The sequence below is a fragment of the Culex pipiens genome, chromosome 2, assembly GCF_016801865.2.
Source record: "Culex pipiens pallens isolate TS chromosome 2, TS_CPP_V2, whole genome shotgun sequence".
Taxonomy (NCBI): Eukaryota; Metazoa; Arthropoda; class Insecta; order Diptera; family Culicidae; genus Culex; species Culex pipiens.
In genome coordinates this window covers 207,188,447-207,204,148 of record NC_068938.1, presented here as the reverse complement: position 1 = coordinate 207,204,148, position 15,702 = coordinate 207,188,447, and the positions used below count along the sequence as shown (strand labels likewise).

The 15,702-nt window shown below is 38.0% G+C and overlaps 1 protein-coding gene across 1 annotated transcript; it reads left to right on the top strand.

Moving 5' to 3' along the window:
* The first annotated feature begins 7,240 nt into the window (after nucleotides 1–7,240).
* On the top strand, nucleotides 7,241–15,501 carry LOC120423235 (uncharacterized). Its single transcript, XM_039586944.1, has 4 exons — nucleotides 7,241–7,672; nucleotides 7,832–8,181; nucleotides 10,933–11,269; nucleotides 15,481–15,501. The coding sequence occupies exons 1-4, from the start codon at nucleotides 7,241–7,243 to the stop codon at nucleotides 15,499–15,501; spliced, it is 1,140 nt and encodes a 379-aa protein (XP_039442878.1).
* Nucleotides 15,502–15,702: the final 201 nt, after the last annotated feature.

Below are 15,702 nucleotides of genomic sequence, written 5' to 3'. Positions count from 1 at the left end.
AACTTTTGCTGAGCGAGCGAGTTTTGTGAGGTTTTTGGGTGGGGGTAAGTTATGATGGAGAAGCAGGAGGTCCTGTCTTTCAACGTGAGCATAAATTTCTTCAGTGGTGCTTTTGCCGTATCAGCACAAGTAGCGCAGACCACTGCTGGAACTGGTAAAGTTCTTCGGAGGAAGTGTTTGGTGTTGAGGGATGTGTGAAGGGTACGGGATTTTGACTGCTGGGAAATGTTACTGTGTAACATGTGATGTTATAACTAATCGAAAGGATAATTTCTTGAATGAAAGATGATGTTGATTGACAAATGTAGAGTATTTTTTTATCACAATGGCTGTTGACAAAAAAACGTTAGAAAAAATCACAAGTGAAATTTGAAATCTTTTAAATCGGACATTAAAACACGAACTTTATGAAGATTAAATGTGACAATAAAAAAAAAACAATTTAAAAAACAATTAAATATTTTGTTGCGTTATTTATTTTTAAATTATTTGGGATTTTATTATTTATATTATTATTATTTGGGACAATTTTAAAAAGCATTTATCTACCATAATTTGAATTTAACTTATGTAAAAATGATTTAAAATAAAAAAAAATTGTCATATTCCATCTCTTCGATATGTTTTTTTTTTTGAATTTATTCATTTGAGCTAAAAGCCAATTTAAATCTAAAGTCAGACTATAAATTGATTTTTTTTTGCCAATATTTTCAAAACCTCTCAACTCTGACGGAAGTTTAAGTTTTAAGGGGAAACGTTGAAGATAATTGAAGTTAAAATTTCAAGCCGTGCTTAATTTTTTTAAAGAAATCTTGTTTAAAGCACCTAAGCAATTGAAGCCATCCTCACTATATCGACTACATAACCTGCTGCTTGTAATTTATTTATTTTTATTTATTTTTGAATTATTTGGGATTTTATTATTTATATTATTATTATTTGGGACAATTTTAAAAAGCATTTATCTACCATAATTTAAATTTAACTTATGTAAAAATTACTTAAAATTAAAAAAAAACTTTGTATTTCTCAGGTTATAATTTATCAAAAAAAAAGAAAAGAAAAATTTGTCATATTCCATCTATTCGATATGTTTTTTTTTTAATTTATTCATTTGAGCTTAAAGCCAATTTAACTCTAAAGTCATATTAAACATGTGACTATATATATATATTTTTTTTTGCCAATATTTTCAAAACCTCTCAACTCTGACGGAAGATCAAGTTTCAAGGGGAAACGTTGAAGATAATTGAAGTTAAAATTTCAAGCCGTGCTCAATTTTTTTAAAGAAATCTTGTTTCCAGCACCTAAGCAATTGATGCCATCCTCACTATATCGATAGCGGTGTGCTCTAATGTTCTAACTGAAAATTGGGCCAAAATGAGTTAATGATGCCATCTTTTAGCTAATTAAATTCCCTACAAAACGCTTCTAACAGATCTGAAAAATTCGTTTCCTACGCGGAGATATCGCCTTGCAACCATTTGTACTAACTGACATTTTCGAACGCATCATGGATGTGCTCTCTTATTTTCCATCATGGCTTGACCTTTTGAAAACACGCAAATCCATAAAAATACGATTACACTATAATATTATGGTAAATTGCCAGGTGTCCTTACTAGTTTGAGCAATATTATGGAGCACTATTTTGGAAGGCAAATAGCACAAGTGTGCACATTTGGAAGCGAGAAGGAATTATCAGTTAGGTATAGTGTGTTAAATGGTTTAGTGGAGTAGTTTTTTTTTGTTTGGACGACCCATTGATTAGGATTAGTGTATTTAGGTTCTGTAGGTTAGTTTAAAATGTTGTTACGTAGTTTTCTTTGCATGGACGACCCCTGCAGTTGTACTAAGAGTGCACAACGACTTGAAGAATGTTTCAAATTGACCTTTTGTGTAGGGCTAAGTGGGCAATGGGTTGGGGAAAATTATTGTTACGTCGTTTTTTTTTGCATGGACGACCCCTTCAGTTGTGCTAGGAGTGCACAACGACTTGAAGAATATTTCAAACTGGACTTTTGGGTTGGGCTAAGTGAGTAATGGGTTGGGGAAAAATGTTGTTACGTCGTTTTTTTACCTGGACGACCCCTACAGTTGTGCTAAGAGTGCACAACGATTTGAAGAATGTTTCAAATTGGACTTTTGGGTTAGGCTAAGTGGGTAATGGGTTGGGGAAAAATGTTGTTACGTCGTTTTTTATCATGGACGACCCCTTCAGTTGTGCTAGGAGTGCACAACGACTTGAAGAATATTTCAAATTGGACTTTTGGGTTGGACTAAGTGAGTAATGGGTTGGGGAAAAATGTTGTTACGTCGTTTTTTATCATGGACGACCCCTTCAGTTGTGCTAGGAGTGCACAACGACTTGAAGAATATTTCAAATTGGACTTTTGGGTTGGACTAAGTGAGTAATGGGTTGGGGAAAATTATTGTTACGTCGTTTTTTTTACCTGGACGACCCCTACAGTTGTGCTAAGAGTGCACAACGATTTGAAGAATGTTTCAAATTGGGCTTTTGGGTTAGGCTAAGTGGGTAATGGGTTGGGGAAAAATGTTGTTACGTCGTTTTTTATCATGGACGACCCCTACAGTTGTGCTAAGAGTGCACAACGACTTGAAGAATATTTCAAACTGGACTTTTGGGTTGGGCTAAGAGGGTAATGGGTTGGAGGAAAATGTTGTTACGTCGTTTTTTTTTGCATGGACCCCTGTAGGTAAGCTAGGAGTGCACAACGACATGAAGAATGTTTCAAATTGGACTTTTGAGTTGGGCTACTATACCATATTATACCATTTTATCATAATTTAGAGTCATAGAGACGCACCTGAGAAATGGTAAAATCCGTAAAAAAATACTTTGACTCAATTTCACCCCCCAGACCCAGTGTCACCCCCACTAACGGTACGTAGTATTTTTTTTTGCATAAACGAACCCTGCAGTTAAGCTGAGAGTGGACAAAGACTTAAAGAATGTTTTCAATTTGGTCTTTTGGGTTGGAACCCACTTGTAAAATGTGGCTACCTAGCTGAAACTTTGCTTACATGTTTCCTGCACAATAAAGCTCATACAAAATCCCATACAAAGTACTTAAAAAGATTAAAAAAAACTCACGACCCACTTAGCCCAACCCAAAATCCAATTTAATATTCTTCAAGTCGTTGTGCACTCTTAGCTCAACAGAAGGGGTCGTCCATGCAAAAAAAAACAACGTAACAACAATTTTCCCCAACTCATTTCCCACTTAGGCAACCTAACCTAAAAGGCAAATTTAAACATTCTACAAGTCGTTGAGCACTCCTAGCTCAACTGCAGGGGTCGTCCATGCAAAAAAAACGACGTGACAACATTTTTCCCCAACCCATACCCACTTAGCCCAACCCAAAAGTCCAATTTAATATTCTTCAAGTCGTTGTGCACTCTTAGCACAACTGTAGGGGTCGTCCAGGCAAAAAAAAACGACGTAACAACATTTTTCCCCAACCTATTACCCACTTACCCCAACCTAAAAGGCAAATTTTAACATTCTTCAAGTCGTTATGCACTCCTAGCTCAACTGCAGGGGTCGTCCAAGCAAAAAAACGACGTAACTACATTTTTCCCCAACCCATACCCATTTAGCCCAACCCAAAAGTCCAATTTAATATTCTTCAAGTCGTTGTGCACTCTTAGCACAACTGTAGGGGTCGTCCAGGCAAAAAAAAAACGACGTAACAACATTTTTCCCCAACCTATTACCCACTTACCCCAACCTAAAAGGCAAATTTTAACATTCTTCAAGTCGTTATGCACTCCTAGCTCAACTGCAGGGGTCGTCCAAGCAAAAAAACGACGTAACAACATTTTTCCCCAACCCATTACCCACTTAGCCTAACCCAAAAGTCCAATTTGAAACATTCTTCAAATCGTTGTGCACTCTTAGCTCAACTGTAGGGGTCGTCCAGGCAAAAAAAAACGACGTAACAACATTTTTCCCCAACCCATTACCCACTTAGCCCAACCTAAAAGGCAAATTTTAACATTCTTCAAGTCGTTGTGCACTTCTAGCTCAACTGAAGGGGTCGTCCAGGCAAAAAAAAACGACGTAACAACATTTTTCCCCAACCCATTACCCACTTAGCCCAACCTAAAAGGCAAATTTTAACATTCTTCAAGTCGTTGTGCACTCCTAGCTCAACTGAAGGGGTCGTCCATGCAAAAAAAAACGACGTAACAACATCTCCCATAGTTGATGTGCACACTTGGCACAACTGTATGGGTCGTCCATACTTTAAAATATTACGTTTTTAATTTATTTGGGGCACAATTGTTCTATTCAATACATTCATCGATTCCATTGCATGAGACACACTTGTTCCAACTGCAATTCATCATAAATCTTAATAACGGTTTGTGCCTTGGATACCATTCGTTTTTGAAAGGTCGTATGATATAATTGAAATAAAATTAACTAGCTAAAAGTTTTTACAACATCATTTTCTTATGTTTTTAGGAATACATCAACCTAGTATTCGTCATAGTTGATGTATTATGGATGGTTTTACAATTATTTTCATAAAAAATATTATTTCACTAATTTTTTCATACAAAAATATTGATTTAAATGCTAATTTTTCCAAAAGGTTAATTTTCCTACCAAATTCAAACTAAAATAAGTGTTTGAAAAAAAATTTGATATAAAATGTTTTTCTTACGCTTAAATTAACCAACTCGTGAAAAAATAACATTGAAACAACTAATTTGAACTATTTTAACAATAAAATTACTTTGCACGATTTTGTACCAAAGCCCTGTGCACGTTTGTGCTAACTCATACAAATTGACTCCCAAAACACACTTGTGCCAATTGCAAGCATGATTTTTTTTCGTATTTTCTCTGCCAAAATTTTTCTAGCATTTCAAAAGTTTTTATATCTCACAATATCTTTAAGTAATGTCAGGTGCATACTTTAAAATTGTTAGATCAATTGTTTGTCGAACAGTTTTCCAGAAACAGTAATTCAAAGTTTAAAAATCGATTTTCTCGCAACTACCAAAATGTCGGTTAGTATAAGAGAGCACACCGCTATCGATATGTTGGAACCATTAATTATCCACTTGAACACTTTTTTGGAAATCTCAAGTATATAAGTAAATAATCCGTTCACAATTCGGTTTTTTATAACATAAATGAATGTTTAGATGTTAAAAGTATGAAAATAAAAAAATACGAAAAAGATGTTTTTTGTTCGTGATTCGATTATCCGAAATTCCATACGAACCTTCGGATAAACGAGTCTGGACTGGTATGGTAAGAATTTGGTACGAAAAGGAAAATTTACAATTAAAAAAAACCCTTAGAGATTTTGTCTCACACTCATACACAAGCCGATACATCTATTTTTGAAACAAAACAAAACATTTGTAAAATATGAAATATTGAAATTTAAAAGCTAGCCTAACGTTTGAAAATGTCACAAAATCTACAGTGAACATTAGTTTACATGTTTGCCCAATTTGAAAATTTGTTTTTGAGAAGCTGAGTAAATTTTCTATATTTTGCATTCTTAATCTTTGTTGACCCTTAGTTGCTGAGATATTGCCATGCAAAGGTTTAAAAACAGGAAAATTGATGTTTTCTAAGTCCCACCCAAACAACACACCATTTTCTAATGTCAATATCTTAACAACTAATGGTGCGATTTTTAATGTTAAACTATGATACATTCGTGAAATTTTCCGATCTTTTCGAAAAAAATTTTTTCAAAATTTTTAAACCAAGGCAAACATTTTGAAAGGGCGTCTTGGCTTAAAAAAAATGAAAATATTTTTTTCGAAAACATCGGAGAATTTCACGAATGTTTTATATTTTAACATTGAAAATCGGACCATTAGTTGCTGAGATATCGACATTAGAAAATGGTGTGTTGTTTGGGTGGGACTTAGAAAACATCAATTTTCCTGTTTTTAAACCTTTGCATGGCAATAGCTGAGCAACTAAGGGTCGTATCAACAAAGTTCAAAAGTGCAAAATAATTTTCGCAGCTTTTCAAAAATATTTTTTTCATAGGTGGGCAAACATGTGCACTAATTAAAAAAAATTAAATACATCAACTATTTTAAAAAAGTCACCTAAAAGTGGATTTAACTTGAAAACGGTGCAATTTATCAAAATTTCACTACAGTACTTTTTGATTTCAAATTTGATTTTACATCGAAAAATGAAGTTGAAAAATTTTTGCGACCAAAATTTCGATTTTTTGAAAAAATCAGTATTGATTCAAATACATAACTCGCTCAAAGATTTTTTGCACAACCTGGAAATTTCTGATAAGTTGTAATTTGATGTCCTCTAAAACATATCAAAAAATAATAAAAAATTTAAAATAGTGTTTTTTTTTGCAAATCAAGTTTTAGTGACAAAAAGTTAAATAAAAAATCACCAAATTTTTTTTTACCGTGTATCATTTTTTTCCAGTGTAGTCCGTAGTCATACCTACAACTTTTCCGAAGACACCATATCGATCAAAAAATTCCTTCAAAAGATACAGATTATAGAATTTTTATACATCATTTTTGTATCGCCAGCTGCCAAATTTGTATGGAAAATTATATGGACAAACTAATGATGCAAAATGGCTTCTTTGGGCATACCGAAGGCACCAAAAAAAGTTTCAGTCGGATTAAAAAATACAAAAAAAAAAACGAATGACCGAAATCTGAGAGAACTGGTCAACTAACATTTATTATAAAACCATTCAAATGAAATTTAACCGCTTAGTGTTTTTGTGTCACAAAATTTAATCAAAAAAATCTACCCAAGATCCGGAAAGAGATTTGTTTATTCAGAAAAAGAAAATCTAAATTTTTAAAAAAGGAACTATACGGAAATATAAATAAAATTCATCCATTTTTTGATTCACTGGAAAAAACGGATTTTCGATCAGGATGAAAATAATAGAGTTGATTTCAAAATTTAATAAAGATGGAAATTATTACATTCTCGGAGCAAAAAGTTAAAATTCATGTTATGTTGAGTTACTTGAATAAAGAAAAATATAGCTATTGAAAACACTCTGCACAGTGGTCCAGATCGTAGCCTAACAACTTTCTAGGAGTTGGGTGCAAGCTTTTGCCCAGACCAGACGTATTTACCGCGCGTTCTGCAAAAGTTTGTTTTTTGCCCGTGTGCAGCCACACTTCGGTGTGAGGAAAATCTTCTCTTTCATTCTCGCTACCAGCAAACAATTGCCAGCGACGATGACCTCCGTGCGACCCCGGGAAAATACCTTCAAGGTTGACCTCAGTGTGTTCCCCAAGCGCCCAAGCTTCGAAGAAATTCACTCCTTTGTGCACGATGTTATGGGACTACGCATCGACCAGGTGAAACGACTGCAGATGAACCACGTGCAGAATGCTGCTCACGTGAAGTGCGATACCCTGAAGACCGCTCAGGACGCTGTCGAGGAGCACGATGGACGCCACGAGATTGAGCTAAACAAAGTGAAATACAAGGTGCGATTGCAGATGGACGATTCGACGGTGGAGGTCAAGGTCCACGACCTGTCAGAGAACGTGCGTGACGAGGAGCTTATTGGTTTCTTGCGACACTATGGGGACGTGCACTGCATCAAAGAGTTGGTGTGGGGGGGAAACTTTGCGTACAAGGGCATCTCTTCCGGCATTCGCGTGGTGAGGATGACACTGAGGAAACATATCCAATCGTTCGTGACAGTCCAGTAGGAGAAAACCTTGGTCACTTACAGAGGTCAACCCCAAACTTGCCGCCATTGTTCTCGTCTGTCGCATCCCGGAATCACATGTACGGACAACAAAAAACTCGTGGGACAGAAGAGTGACCTGAGTGATCGGCTCAAGGCCGCGCAGTCAACCGACTCGACCAGTTACGCCACCGTTGTGGACAAAGGGACCGCTATTATCAACTCGCTTTTGCCGAACTTCGTCGCCACCAACCTCAACCAGCTCAACCAAGCCGCCTCTGAGTCGAAACAAAAGGAACTCGACACCACAGCGCAGCAGCCGTCCTGCTCGCACCTGAGTACCGCAACTGATGGAGTCGAGCAATCCTCCTCCTCAACAATCACTCCAGCCGTGGCAGAAGACGACTCGATGTCGGACGAGACGATCGTACCGGTCGCGAACGAGACGGAGCTGATGGATCAAGATCTGCAGCAGCGTGGGTATGATGATTCAGCCCAATTCGATGCTACCTCTCCTGTCGATGTGTCAGGGAGTACGTTCAAATCCCCTCCCCTTCCTCTCCCTATCAAACAAGTGCATAGTAGTGTTTCTGAATCCGACGAGTCGTCCGCGAAGGGTCAGAGTTTCAGAAAGTGAAACCAAGACGCGGTCGGGGTCGTCCGAAGAAGCCGAGAACTGACTCGGTCTAATAACATCGATTAAAACATCCCTACTAACCTATCCCATTTACTAATCTCGAGTCGGTTGCGAGTATTCAACCCCACAAAACTAATCATGAACCATCCTACAATGAGCTATAATATCTGCACAATCAACACTAACGCAATTGCAAATAACAACAAAATTGAAAGTTTGCGATCTTTTATCCGCCAAACAGATGCAGATGTTGTACTGCTACAAGAAGTCGAGAACTCAAATTTGACTATCCCGGGGTTTGAGGTTCTCACGAACGTTGACGATTCCAAGAGAGGTACAGCTATTGCAATAAAAGCAAACATTCCCTATTCAAACGTCCAGCGTAGCTTGGACAGCCGCATCATCACTGTAAAACTTGGAACTTCGACCACTGTTTGTAATATTTACGCACCATCTGGAACTCAAAATGTGAGCTCTCGTGAGAACCTTTTCAAAAACTCTCTACCATTCTACCTCCAAAATTCTGCTGAGCACCTTGTTTTGGGTGGGGATTTCAATAGCGTGATTCGTAATGAGGACTCAACTGGTACTAATAACTTTAGTATATCATTCAAAACATTAGTTGGAAATTTGGACCTTCACGACACGTGGAGTTCTTTAAATAGGAACCAGTCAGCTTTCAGCTTCGTTCGCTCAAATGCTGCTTCTCGTCTTGATCGAATATATGTGTCCTCCTCTCTTGTTTCTCACCTTCGAGTCTCTGAGTACCTGGTGACGTAATTCTCTGATCACAAAGCTTTTAAGGTTCGATGTTGTCTCCCCGATTTGAGAGTGTTGCAAGGAAGAGGTTACTGGTCAATCCGTTCACACATACTCACAAACGAAAATGTTGAGGAGTTTGGTCTGAGATGGAATCGATGGTTGAGGGAACGAAGAAATTACAACAGCTGGGTCAGCTGGTGGATTAAATGTGCAAAACCCAAAATACGTAGTTTCTTCAAGTGGAAAACGAATGAAAAATTCAGGCAATTTAATGCAAATAACGAACATCTCTACCGGCAGCTTAAGGAAGCTTACGAGGGACTCTTGGGTAACCCAAGTAGAAGGGAAGACATAAATCGAATAAAATCTCAAATGCTACAAATTCAACGAAATTTCTCAAAAGTTTACGAAAGACTGAATGATCAAACTATTGGGGGGGAAACAATATCTGGTTTTCAACTTGGGGAAAGAACTCGGCGGAAAAAGACAAGCTTTATAAAGTCCATTCAACATCAAAATCGTCAGCTAACTGATCCCGCTCTGATTGAGAATCACGTGTTCGAATATTTTAAATCCTTGTACTCAAAACAACCTGTAGAACCAAATGTTAACTTTCCGAGCAATCGGACGATTCCAGCAGGGTCAGATTCAAATGATCGTTTGATGGATGAAATAACAACATCAGAAATCTTTTTTGCTGTAAAATCTAGTGCCTCGAGAAAGTCGCCAGGGTGTGATGGGATTCCAAAGGAATTTTACTTGAAAACCTTTGAGATCATTCATCCGCAACTCAATCTAATTTTGAATGAAATGCTCCAAGGAAACATTTCTGAGGAACTTGTTGAAGGAGTAATTGTACTTTGTAAGAAAAAGACAAACGAAAGCTCGATCAAATCATACCGACCAATTTCTTTATTGAATTTCGATTACAAACTGCTTTCTCGCATATTGAAGCAAAGATTAGAGAAAGTTATGGTAGAAAACAATCTCGTGAATTCTGAACAAAAGTGCTCGAACTCTGAAAGAATCATTTTTGAGGCAGTGCAAGCAATCAAAGACCGAATTGTCGAGATTAATTGCACTAACAGAGCTGGGAGACTTATTTCGTTTGATCTTGATCATGCTTTTGATCGCGTTGATAGAGGGTTTCTTCTGGGGGTTATGAGAAGTATGGGTTTTAACGAAAGATTTCTGCTGCTCTTGGAAAGAATCATGTCCGCTTCGTACTCTAGATTGCTCGTCAATGGGAAACTCACTCAAAAATTTCCCATTGAACGCTCTGTTAGACAAGGTGACCCATTAAGTATGCACTTGTTTGTCCTCTACCTTCATCCTCTCCTAGTAAAACTCCTCTCCCTCTGCAATCACCCCTCTGACTTAGTAGTAGCTTATGCGGACGACATTTCCGTGATTGTTCGTGATGATTGTATACTGGACACACTCAAGCAAGCATTTGTTGAGTTCGGAGAGTGCTCTGGAGCTGTGTTGAACCTCCACAAAACATTGGGGATGAACATAGGCAGGAACCGCTCACGTGAGATCCCACCGTGGCCTTCCATGGCAGAGTCGCTCAAAATACTCGGAGTGACTTTTTTCAATTCACTGAAGGAGACTACAAAACATAATTGGAACGAGCTTGTCCGGAAGACGTCGAGGCTGATGTGGTTGTACAAGCCACGGTCACTCACTCTCGTGCAGAGGGTTGTCGTAGTAAATACTTTCGTAACGTCGAGGCTATGGTACCTGGCCTCCGTTCTGAGTATTACAAATGTGATGATCGCTAGAATAACTTCGCAAATTGGGTATTTTATCTGGACACAATACCCACACAGAATAGCAATGGAGCAATTGGCGTTACCCGTCTGTAAAGGAGGGTTAAACCTGCATCTCCCTGTGCACAAGTGCAAGGCGTTGTTGGTCAGCCGGTACATCGCCGATCGAGAGTACACCCCCTTTGCACGGAATTTTGAGCAGCAAATGTCCAACCCACCTAACGTAATGGGTATCCCTGCACTCTACCCGTGTTTGAAGGTAGTGGCCAAGTTGCTCCCGTACATCCCCACGAACCTGACTGCGAACCCGTCGGCGAGTACTCTGCATGAGTACTATCGAGAGAACCTGCGAGTACCGAAAGTTATGGAGGAGAACCCCAACATCGACTGGAATCGAGTATGGAGAAACACCCGAAGCAAAGCACTCAACTCAGCTGAAAGATCAACCTACTACCTTTTGGTCAACGGAAAGATCCCTCACGCCGCGCTAATGTTCAGACAAAACAGAGCCATGAATCCGAACTGTGAACACTGTCCTAATTCCATTGAAGATCTTGATCATAAGTTCGCAACGTGCAGTAGGGTAAGACATCTTTGGCGTCACCTTCGTTTAAAGTTGGGGACAATTTTAGGTAGAAGGATTCAAATTAAAAATTTTCTCTTGCCAGAGCTAAAACACTGCGAAGTTAGGAGCAAACAAAAGGCGCTGAAAACATTTATAAATTATGTAAATTTCATTCTAGACCCTAAAAGCTCGCTATCAATTACCGCACTTGATTTCCACTTAGATTGTAATGTATGAAATGATGCTGTAACTCAAAAGTCTGAATAAACGTTTTTACAAAAAAAGAAGACGGAAAAAATTCCAAAAATATTCCTGAAAAATAAGAAAAAATCACCCTAATCGTGAACCACCTTAATCGTGAACCACCCTAATTTTGAACCAAACCAAAAGTTGCCCTTTCCATTTGCAACAACTCTTTTGAAGACACCAAAGCACCAAAACTTCCCCTTTTTTCCGGAAAATCAATTTTCCACTCAATTTTGCGATCTGGACCCTTGTGGATTATTTTGTTGATCCTTTTACTCAACAAATTTTCTCTTATTGTTAGTATTCTAATTAATTGCTAAAGCAAACACATTGACTTGCTCAGCGAATGCACTTGGGCAAACGCTAACCGGTGACTCCGGTGAAAGCCAACAATTGAATCAACAAATCTCATCTCGTACGCAAGGCATTGCTCCTCCCATTCAGCGCTCTGACAAACCAAACAAATGACAACAACAGCTTGAAATGTTCCTTCTCGCAAATCCAGTTTGCAAAACTTGTGTACCACGTGGGATGAGTCAGGATTAAGCGCGCGCGCGCTTCTCTTCGTCTGCTTGGCGCGGTAATTACGGGGTAATTAAAAGTTATAAATTTTTAATGATAAAACAAATTAGATTACATACAGGCGAGAAGTAGGCAAATAAATAATCACGCCCGTGCATGCATTTGAACAAAACAAAAAATGGAAGAAAGAGGACAAAGTTGATTGTGGATTCACACTAACTGAGGGTAACTTTGTACAATTTTACCAATTTTCATTAAAGACTTGAAATTTTCAAAATTACACCAATTAATGCTTCAAATTTGTTTGCTAGCTGCTATTTCCCCAAAGATAAGAGTCAACCCCGAAGGTGTCTCAGCAACTTTAGAGGAAAGAGCTTCCAAGATTCGGTGAAGAAGCAAGAGATTACAGCTTTGGGAGGGAGAAATCCAGCTCATTAGTATTCAATGTCGCACAAACTCCAAGTATTTGTGTTTTTCACGTGTGCGTGTGTGCGAACGAGTTTGAAGTTGGCGTAGGCCACAATGATTTTGTGAAAAAGCCAGGTAGCTTAGCGAAAAGTCCACCCACCCACGTGGCGCGTCAGCGTTTTGAGTAAAAGGATTCGACAAACTTGAGCTTGTTCGGGGAAGATACGAGGGAGTTCAATCGTTTGAACTGGAAGCGTGCTGGTGGAGTTGAGATGAAAAGTGAGTTTAGAACAAATGGATAAAAGGCATTTGTAGCGAACCCAATTGGATTGTTTTACTTTTATCTGAGAAGGAAAATTTACATTAGAAAGAGTAAATGTGTTTTAAATATTTCTAATCAATTAATTTGCTGAAGCTAAGAATACCTATAAAAAATTGTTTAACTTTCAATTTAAAAAAAAGATTGACCAAATAATGATGGTGCCAAAATATATATTAAAAATGAAATTTGTAGCGATTGCAACTATTTTCCGAGTTATATTCCTCTGAATAATAAGTCAGCTTTTCAAACTTGTTCAAATGACCTTAGTCATTTCACTAGAAATCAGCCTAGATTGCCACAGAATTATTGTAATGAGATGAAAAGCAAACATTCTCTTATCAAACCATCGACCAACAGCTCCAACGCATGATGACAATGACGTTGATGATGATTGTTATGCTCGTCATTAATCAGTCTGCATTGAAAACAATCTAACCTCGATCTAAACACACACACACACACACAATGCAGTGACGGATGTGATTTGCAGTGGCAATCTGTAATTACGGGCGATTTCGCATTCAAGTGTTGGCAGAGCATTCCATCTATGTCGCCGGATCAACCAACAATCATCAATCTCTAGTGCAAACAACTAGTGCATATCGACCTTGCTGAATAAGCACGGCATCTGTCCTCCTTGCCCATACTTGACCTAATTGAGGCCAAAATGGAGCCGCCTGGTACTCGAGCAACTCGAACTCATTATCATCGCCGTTGTCCAATCAAATCGAATTTGGGAAATTGTTGATGATTTCCCTCGAGGGGGCGGGACTCATTTTTGGTGGTGGTCTAATTAGTGTGGCGATCCCGCGGGGCAGAGTTCGATTGCAATTGCGCGAAATTGGAACTTTTGTGCTGAAAATAGACCAACCTTGACATTTGCACCAACGAGCAATTGAAATTTGAATAATGAATTAGAGGAATGTTGATGAAGCGATTGGTGTCCGGACTAAATTGATATCAATATTTTATATTCTTATTTGTTAAACAATTGCTTCTGCTAAAATTTGTTGAAATTGATGTATTTTTTGTTCAAATCAAAAATAAATATCTTTTTTTGTAATTTTCTTCACTTTAAACTCTCAATACAAACATGTTTTTCCAGTTTAATTGCTCATAATGATTCCTCTTTGTAACAGCTAATGGGATATCATTACTTCCACAGCAAAAAATAAACGCACATTTTCACACAATCAAACCAACTTCATTCTTCCGCCGTTGAAAGGACAGCTCTGCCCATTATCACCCGTTGACTGCAGCAGCAGCAGCAGTTGCAAATGGCATCCGTTGCGCTAAATCGAAGCTGATTCCGCGAAAAACAAGCCATTTTGCCCGCGCCACCCACCCACCCAATTACGGGCCACTTCCGGTGTGACCACTTGGCCGGCCACCCCCCGTTAGGGGATGACACCAGGTGGCAACATTCCGGTGCAAGGACAACGACGACTTGCTGCTGCTGCTACAATTTCCTGTTATTATCGTTAATTATTATCTGCAAATAGGTCAAAACAAGTATCAGCTTGATTGATGTCGGATAATTACCGGGACCACGCGCGCGCCATTGAAAGCCGATCGGGAGCTGCTGCATCGCCAACACCGGGAACGGAACCAACCGAGGACCTTCCCGTCGACCCAGTCCCCGCGGGGTTTGATTCGCTGTGCTGTGCCAATAATGACACCAGCGGCTGTTTGGGACAGTGGGAGTGGGGTTTGAACCATTTTAACAAAAATTTGAAGTGATTTCAAAACGAAAACCTTTTTTTGGAAACAGTATTTAAATTTAAACTGCATCATTGAAAAAACTTCTTTGCAAAAAAAGTCACAAAAACACAAAATTTATACATGAATTGAATAAAATGTTAACACATTGTAAATTGAGTTTATGAATATGATTTGGTTTTTACAAAAATTAAATAAAAGCAAATTTGAAAAAAGTTTCCTGAAATAAATTAAATTTGGATAACTGATTGTTATCAATTGAAAAAGGCAATCAACAAAAAAAAAAACCATTAACCAAACTTATTTCTTCCAAATATTTAGGCTATTAAAATGTTGTCCTGAAAACCCGGTCTAGGGGGAGAAATAAAAAAAAGCAAATAAAAAACATTACCCTAAAAAATATGAAACTAGATACTTTAAGGACACTATCAGTCAGGGCCGAAAATGTGACAGAAAAAAATAAAACTTACTTAATCCACCTTTTGGTGGTTGATGCCTTCCTCACATTCGCCTTTTACACTTTTCAACCTTTATCACTTTTCAAATTATAAATATTATATCAAACAAAATTCAAAAGCTGTCGTTAATACTTATCATATAATCGAAAATCAAACATATGTTTGACAAGTTGACACAAGCCTCCAAAATTGAATAATTTACATTTTAGTTTGGTAATCAGAAATGGCTTTTAAGCCTGTTTTACCGTTGTACATAACAAATTACATAGGGATTTAGGACCCTATAAAATCAAATTGTTTTGATCATTCATCAATTAGACCGTACAATTTGGACTTCTGGATTTCTTTACGTCTGTTTGTCTGTGCAGGAACTTTCGGAACAGTTTTAGCAACGCCACCTGCATCTGATTGTCAAACTATTTCTTTAACCGCTTAGACCGGCAACACAGCCCTGACGTCTTTTGTTCACGTTTACGCCAACCGGTTCAGCGGTGAGCTAAAGCAAAGTGTCAACAAGCCGGAGGCAGCAAACATTTTTTTTTAATTTTCCCAGAAAAATTAAGTTGATTAAGTTATTTCACAAAAATAGG